Raw genomic sequence first — 8313 nt, forward strand, 5'->3', positions numbered from 1 at the left:
ACAAGGTGATGAATTACAATTCAGCCATGTTGGGAATTGTCGCTAAGCTAAGATATTGTGGTGAAACCATCACTGAATCTCAGATGCTTGAGAAAACGTACACCACGTTTCACAAGAATCACATCACTCTGCAGCAACAATATAGGTTGCGTGGATACACCAAATTCTCAGATTTGATTGTGGCGCTCTTAATAGCTGAAAAGAATAATGAGCTCCTCATCAAGAATCACATGTCTCGACCCACCGGATCAAAAGCATTTCCTGAGGTTAATGCATTGGATGTTAAAAATCTGGTGAGAGAAAATAGAGCTTTTCGAGGACGCGGTCGTCGAAACTATCGCGGACGCGGGAGAAGTTATAACCCTCAAAGTAGGAAGTCATACCAATAGATTCGCTCTGAACAGAGTCCGAAAGGAAAAGAAATCCAAGCAAACACCACCCAGAAACGTGAGAGTGCTTGTTTCAGATGTGGCACTAAGGGACATTGGTCTCAGGTATGCCGAACCCCTGCACATCTTTGTGCTCTGTACAAAGAATCCGCTAAGGGAAAAGGAAAGGAAGTGAACCTTGCGGAACATTCTGAGGGTACAACCCACCTTGAGGCTGCTGACTTCGCAAATGATCCTGATGAGGATGTCCTTGCAGAAAACTGAAATGCTTGTCTTATGAAACTCGAATTTCCGACAATTATGCCATAAATAAGTCGATGTTTGTTTGAAATTTCCCATATTTGTGTGCTTCTATTACCTATCTTGTATAATTATTGTGTGCTTTATGAATAAATTTGTTTTCAATTTCTATTAACCGATTATATTTATTTCACACAGAACCAAATGGATCACATTACAAGTGGAACATTATCTAAGACAAATCATGGAGACATTTGCATACCAGATAGTGGAACAACGCACACTATTCTGAAACATAAAAAATATTTCTCCGATCTGAAATCAACAAAGGTTATTGTTAATACAATATCAGGTCCCACCGACTTAATTGAAGGGACTGGTAAAGCAAATTTTGCATTACCTAACGGGACCAAGTTTTCAATAAACAATGCATTATTTTCTCCAAATTCAAAGAGGAATTTGTTGAGTTTTAAAGACATATACCTTCAGGGATATGACACTCAGTCTGCAACTGAGAATGGAAAGAAGTTCATGTACATTACTTCTGAAAAATCGGGGAAAATACATGTATTGGAAAAATTACCAAGACTCCCGTCAGGTTTGCACCATACATACATAAATTCAATAGAATCACACCTTGTGATCAAAAGAAATCAAAATGATTTCACATTGTGGCATGATCGCCTTGGTCACCCAGGCACCACAATGATGCGAAAAATTATAGAGAGCTCACATGGACATTCACTGAAACCCCAAGAGATTTATCAGGGGAATAAAATGACATGTGTTGCATGTTCTCTAGGAAAACTGATTATAAGGCCATCGCCAACCAAAATCGATAAAGAATTACCAAAGTTTCTTGAACGAATTCAAGGTGACATTTGTGGACCTATACACCCACCATGTGGACCATTCTATTATTTCATGGTAATGATAGACGCGTCTAGTAGATGGTCACATGTTTGTTTGTTATCATCTCGAAATATGGCATTTGCGAGATTTCTGACTCAGATAATCAAACTAAGAGCTCAGTTTCCTGATTATCCAATTAAAGGAGTTAGATTAGATAACGCTGGTGAATTCACGTCCCAAGCATTCAATGATTATTGTATGGTAACAGGGATCAATGTTGAACACCCTGTTGCCCATGTGCATACACAAAATGGATTGGCAGAATCTTTAATTAAACGTCTGCAATTAATTGCAAGACCATTGATCATGAGATCAAAACTACCAACCTCAATATGGGGACATGCTATTTTGCATGCTGAATCACTTATACGCATAAGGCCAAGTGCATATCATAATTATTCTCCACTACAATTAGCATTTGGTCGAGAACCAAATATTTCTCATCTAAAAATATTTGGTTGTGCGGTATATATACCGATTGCACCCCCACAACGTACTAAAATGGGACCACAGAGAAGGTTGGGAATATATGTTGGTTGTGACTCTCCGTCAATTATACGATACCTAGAACCTCAAACTGGTGACGTATTTACTGCACGTTTTGCAGATTGTCATTTTGATGAAAAAGAATTTCCGGTTCTAGGGGGAGAAAATAAAAAGATGGAAAAGGATATCAAATGGTGTGTACCATCGCTGTTACACCTTGATCCTCCCACAAAGCAGTCAGAACTAGAAGTTCGACGAATTATGCATTTACAGAGTATAGCCAATCAACTACCTGATGCATTTGTAGATATCAAGACGGTAACTAAATCACATATACCAGCAGCAAATGCTCCTGCTAGAATTGAAATCGCACAAGAACATGGGAAAATTGATGAAACACATGAGTCTAAAATACGCTTAAAGCGTGGTAGACCAATTGGTGCGAAGGATAAAAATCCTAGAAAAAGAAAGGAAGTTGAAAAACATGACGCTCCCAAAATGACAGAAAATATTATGGAAAAAACGAATCATGATTCTTCCACCAATATAGAGCAGCATGAATCTGAAGAAAATCATGAGATTTCTATCAACTATATTTATAGTGGAAAGATATGGAATCGAAAGAAAATGGATGATGTTTTTTCCTATCTTGTTTCAAAGGAAATAAATGAAGAAATCGAAGATCCAGAACCAAGGTCAGTATATGAATGTCAAAAGAGACATGACTGGATAAAATGGAAAGATGCAATACAAGTAGAACTTGATTCTCTTAATAAAAGAAATGTATTCGGATCAATTGTGGCCACACCTAAGGGTGTAAAACCTGTTGGTTATAAATGGGTTTTCGTCCGAAAACGTAATGAAGAAAATGAGATAACAAGGTACAAAGCTCGTCTTGTGGCCCAAGGTTTTTCTCAAAGACCTGGGATTGATTACGAGGAAACATATTCTCCCGTTATGGATGCTATCACATTTAGATTTTTAATGAGTCTAGCAGCTGATAAAAATCTAGAGATGCGTCTCATGGATGTTGTAACGGCATATTTATATGGATCATTAGATAGTGATATCTATATGAAAATTCCTGATGGATTTAATATGCCTAAAACGTTAACTTCTAAACCAAAAGAATTATGTGCAATAAAATTACAAAGATCATTATATGGTTTAAAGCAATCTGGGCGTATGTGGTATAATCGTCTTAGTGAGCACTTAACTAAAGAAGGATATGTGAATAATCCTCTATGCCCTTGTGTTTTTATCAAGAGAACAATATCCGGATTTGTAATTATCGCGGTCTATGTTGATGATCTAAATATCATTGGAACTCAAGAGGAAATACAGAAAGCAACAAACTATTTAAAAGGAGAGTTTGAGATGAAAGATCTCGGACAAACAAAGTTTTGTCTTGGTTTACAAATTGAACATTCTCATAAGGGAATATTTGTACACCAATCCACATACACTAAAAGAGTTTTAAAACGCTTTCATATGGATAAAGCAAATCCTCTCAGTACACCAATGGTCGTTAGATCACTTAATATTGAAAAGGATCCCTTCCGACCACATGAAAGAAATGAGGAGATACTTGGTCCTGAAGTACCGTATCTAAGTGCAATTGGAGCACTAATGTACCTTGCAAATTGCACTCGACCTGATATATCATTTGCAGTTAACCTTTTGGCAAGGTTCAGCTCATCTCCTACACAAAGACATTGGAATGGGATAAAACATGTCTTTCGTTATCTTCAAGGGACTATTGATTTAGGATTATTTTATCCTAAAGACTCAAAGGGTCAAATGGTGGGTTTTGCAGATGCAGGATATTTATCAGATCCACACAAAGCTCGATCACAAACTGGATATGTTTTTATTGTTGGGGGCACCGCCATATCTTGGCGTTCTCAAAAACAGAGTTTAGTAGCTACTTCCTCAAATCATGCTGAAATCATCGCACTCCATGAGGCAAGTAAAGAGTGTGTATGGCTTAGGTCAATAAGTCAACACATTATGTCAAGTAGTGGGATCAACGTAAATATAGAGCCAACTATCTTATATGAAGATAATGCTGCATGTGTTGCTCAGACTAAAGAAGGATATATCAAAAGCGATAGAACTAAACACATCCCTCCAAAGTACTTCTTATATACCCAAGAGCTTGAGAAGAATAAGGTACTTGAAATAAGATATGTTAGGTCTTCTGACAATGCAGCAGATCTTTTCACAAAGTCATTACCTACTTCAATATTCAGAAAACATGTCCATAACATTGGGATGCGTCATCAACGGAACCTCTGAAGTGTTACACTAAGTCATTCGAGGGGGAGCAGGTGTGATTGTACTCTTTTACCTTACTATGGTTTTTCTCAACAAGTTTCCTAGAAAGGTTTTTAACGAGGCAGTGAAACACATCAAAAGGACAAATGACAATGGACTCCAAGGGGGAGTGTTACAAAAGTCAAGACTTTACGTATGGAAGTGAAAATGGAGCCCAATTGTCATTATAACTCACAGTCATATTTGTCTCAATTTTTATCTATAAATACCAATGTATTCGTTCATATAAAATACACATTATTACGAATGCAAGAGAACGCATGTAAATTCCTCTCCTTCTCCTACTCTTCTCATTATATATATATAGATATATATTACAAAATTCATCATATATTTATTATTTAAATAAAACATATATTTTAATATTTTTGCTTCAGCGCCAACAAACAAACACAAAAACTCTAATTTCCCTCTCTTCCCTTCTCACCTCCCATTCTCTCTGCATCTTCCTCTTCTCCCCCAATTCGCAACAACCAATTCTCAAAATCTTCATCTTCTTCTCCATTGTCTCGAGAACTAGGGTTTTATACATTTACCCAAACCCCATTCTTCTCTTTCGTTCGTTCGTCATTCCGATCATCTTCCGAATTCACAACAACAACATCTGAAGAAGAAGATCTCAAGAAACAATCCAATTTCGCAAATCTAGGTTTCCAGTTTCTTACTTCTCTATCTTCGATTTGTTGAATCTGTTGAGAAATCGAACTTATTCGTTATCTAATTCAAGATTGCGATCATTGATTTCAGGAAAAAAAAAACAAAAATGAGCCGTGCTATTATACGAAGTTTTAACCTACCGTTGCTGCAAGAATCATCAGAGAGCGACGATGTAGAAGAAGGAGGAAGTGGAGAATTCAACGGAGCTTCGTTTACTGGTGCGGTGTTCAATCTCGCTACGACGATCATCGGTGCTGGTATCATGGCTCTTCCCGCCACGATGAAGATCCTCGGACTTATTCCTGGAATCGCGATGATCGTTCTCATGGCTTTCTTGACCGATGCTTCGATCGAGTTCTTGCTTAGGTTTAGTAACGTTGGGGATCAGAGATCTTACAGTGGCGTGATGGATGATTCTTTTGGCAAGCCTGGGAGAGTTATGTTGCAAGTTGCGATTCTCGTTAGCAACATTGGTGTTCTGATCGTCTATATGATCATCATTGGTACTTTTACTTTGAATATTTGGTTTTTAGATATTAGGGATTGGATCTAGTTTTTATAACTCTGGTTTATGCTTTGGATGTGAAGGTGATGTTTTGGCTGGGAAAGAAGAATATGGAATCCACCATGCTGGTATGCTTGAAGGATGGTTTGGTATCAATTGGTGGAACAGGAGAACTTTTGTTCTTCTCATTACTACTCTCACTGTGTTTGCTCCATTGACTTGCTTCAAGCGTATTCGTAAGTATTCTTCGGTTACAGAGAATTTGTGGTAAAGGTGTTGATATAATGGACATTGGTGTGAGTCTAATGGCTTTGTGTTTCCTTGCAGATTCTTTGAGGATCACATCTGCTATATCAGTTGCTCTGGCTGTTGTCTTTCTTCTCATCACTGCGGGGATTACTATCATAAAGCTGTTTACTGATGGTTTGATGATGCCAAGACTTCTACCTAATGTCACTGACTTGTCCTCGTTCTGGAGACTCTTCACGGTTGTTCCAGTGCTTGTCAATGCGTACATTTGTCATTATAATGGTATGTGGAGATGCTTCTTTGTTGTTAAGTTTTCATTTGGAGAATCAAGCAAGAACTGATCATGTTTTCGACTGGTTTTTGTTTCAGTTCATAGCATACAGAACGAGCTTGAAGACCCCACTCGGATCAAACCTGTTGTTCGATCAGCTCTTGCGATGTGTTCTTCTGTTTACGTGATGACGAGCTTATTCGGATACCTCTTATTTGGTGATGGTACACTCGATGATGTTCTTGCAAACTTTGACACAGATCTTGGAATCCCTTTTGGTTTGATTCTAAATGATGCAGTGAGGTTCAGCTATGCAGCTCATCTCATGCTTGTGTTCCCTGTTGTCTTCTATCCTCTGCGGGTTAACATCGACGGCCTCTTTTTCCCTGCTGCTCCACCACTTACTTCCTCCGAGTCTGATCTGAGGTTTGGCTCTATCACTGCTGGTCTCATTGCTGTAATCTTCTTGGGAGCAAACTTCATTCCAAGCATTTGGGATGCTTTCCAATTCACTGGAGCAACTGCTTCTGTCTGCATCGGTTTCATATTCCCTGCTGCTGTTATCCTAAAGTAAGATCCATTGATTCATAAGCTAAGATAGATAGGTTTTGGAACCTAATGGATCACTATTTGAATGGATATTTTCTTGTCTTTGTCTTTTCAGGGATCGTCATAACCAAGCAACAAGACGGGACAAGACTATAGCCATTTTCATGATCGTCCTTGCGGTTTTCTCCAATGCAATCGCCATTTACAGTGACGCCTACGCCTTGTTCAAGAAGAACACATACATATTTCCAATATGAAAAGCAGAGGATATAAGTTTTGTTTCTTCTCTCACTCACTCTATGTGAAACCATATATGAAGAGAGTTACTGGTGTGATACGATGTGTTTTTAGGATATTTTGAACTACATGAGATTAGTTGTAGAATCTCTGTATATAGAGAGACAAAGGGATCAGTTTTTTACTTCTATTCTTTTACACTGAAGAATTGTAAATACTTGCACATTAAAGGATGTTCAGCTTTAACACCATCTTAAGATGCGCTACACGAGAAAATTTTGGTACACTGATGACTTCGAATATAAGAAAGACTTGAGAACAGAGAGAGAGAGTCCCATAAAACAATATCCCAAGTAAAATATTGTACAATGTCATTGTGAATGTTAAGAATACAATAAAGAGTAACAAGTGTCTATTTTGAGTCATCGCACAGCTCCAAAAACAGAGTTATAAAGAAAGAGCCTGAGACAGAGGCTAAAGAAGAAGAAGAACTAGAGAAATGAAGAAAGTGTTGACTATTTCCATCTCTCTGTTCTTTGCTCAATTGCTGGAATCAGCCTGAGAAGGAAAGCATGGCCTCCACACAGTTTCTTTGCCAATATCCATTAATGCTATACCTTTTCTTGTCAGTTCCTCCCTAATCTGATCACTTTTCTCAAAATCTTTATTCTTTCGTGCCGTTATCCTTTCTTCTATTAACTGTGAAATATCTTCTTCTCCCAATTCTGCTCTTATCAGTGTTTTTAGTTTCATTTCTTTCAACACCTCGGCATAGGTCAGAGTAGTGAGCAAACCAAGTACATCAAGAACTTCCCTTGCTGCTTTCTCAATCTCGACGAGTGACACAAGCATCGACAGTCGCTGTTTCTTCTGCATTTTCTGAAAAATTGGAAATAACAGACAACTTTGGTATGCATAGTTGCGAAGGCAAGGATGCACAGATAAAGAAAAAGACAAGAGGCAAGAACCTTGAGCTTGCTGAGTGATGCGTTGATGAATTTCAATGCATCTTGGTAAGCACCCGTAAGTATATGAGCGGTATTCAAATCGTCTAACATCTTTGCTTCGAATTCACCCTTCAGCTTCTTAATGATGTCTTTGGCTTCTGGAGTCTGTTCAGCCTTTCCACCATCTTCAGACATTAATTCTCGATATGGTGTCAGACCTTCATCAAGATCTTGTAAAGTCTGATAAAAACAGATCAAATCGTTAAAGTCAGAACTGAATGACATTTTGTCTCACTTTTAATTTTATATTCTCATATTGCAACTGAAGAGAAGCTGATCAAATTGTTGGATAATTAAAAAACAAATCTGAAGCACTGCACCTGGTAAACATAGTATAAAGCTTCTGATGCATGCTCTAGCTGTGACTTTGAGAAGTTCAGAGGAGACCGGTACTGTGCACTCATCAAGAAGTGCCGCAAAGCCAACGGATGGTAGCTATCTGTCATCTACACAGATTGGAACAAAATATGAAAA

The 8313-nt window shown here is 38.1% G+C and overlaps 2 protein-coding genes across 2 annotated transcripts in view; one reads left to right on the top strand and one right to left on the bottom strand.

The window, feature by feature from the left end:
- Positions 1-4790: 4790 nt before the first annotated feature.
- On the top strand, positions 4791-7057 carry LOC104773618 (probable sodium-coupled neutral amino acid transporter 6). Its single transcript, XM_010498266.2, has 6 exons — positions 4791-5013; positions 5112-5524; positions 5610-5762; positions 5854-6057; positions 6145-6616; positions 6711-7057. Exons 2-6 carry the CDS (start codon positions 5128-5130, stop codon positions 6850-6852), a joined length of 1368 nt encoding a protein of 455 aa, XP_010496568.1. The 5' UTR covers positions 4791-5013; positions 5112-5127; the 3' UTR covers positions 6853-7057.
- An 87-nt stretch (positions 7058-7144) lies between these two features.
- The window catches only part of LOC104773619 (cysteine--tRNA ligase 2, cytoplasmic), a 3110-nt gene continuing 1941 nt past the window's right edge, over positions 7145-8313 (bottom strand). Inside the window, exons 6-8 of the mRNA XM_010498267.2 lie at positions 8160-8285; positions 7801-8019; positions 7145-7711 (exon numbers count right to left, since the gene is read on the bottom strand). Of these exons, the coding sequence (XP_010496569.1) occupies positions 7373-7711; positions 7801-8019; positions 8160-8285 (684 nt within the window). The 3' untranslated portion in view covers positions 7145-7372. The remainder of the gene's footprint in view (positions 7712-7800; positions 8020-8159; positions 8286-8313) is intronic.

The sequence above is a fragment of the Camelina sativa genome, unplaced genomic scaffold (assembly GCF_000633955.1).
Source record: "Camelina sativa cultivar DH55 unplaced genomic scaffold, Cs unpScaffold00595, whole genome shotgun sequence".
Lineage (NCBI taxonomy): Eukaryota > Viridiplantae > Streptophyta > Magnoliopsida > Brassicales > Brassicaceae > Camelina > Camelina sativa.

Excerpts from the sequence above, each read along its gene's own strand:
- LOC104773618 (XM_010498266.2), top strand. The coding sequence starts at position 5,128 with ATGAGCCGTGCTATTATACGAAGTTTTAACCTACCGTTGCTGCAAGAA. Across the intron at positions 5,525-5,609 it reads CGTCTATATGATCATCATTG|GTGATGTTTTGGCTGGGAAA; the intron begins GTACTTTTACTT and ends TTGGATGTGAAG. Across the intron at positions 6,058-6,144 it reads GTACATTTGTCATTATAATG|TTCATAGCATACAGAACGAG; the intron begins GTATGTGGAGAT and ends TTTTTGTTTCAG.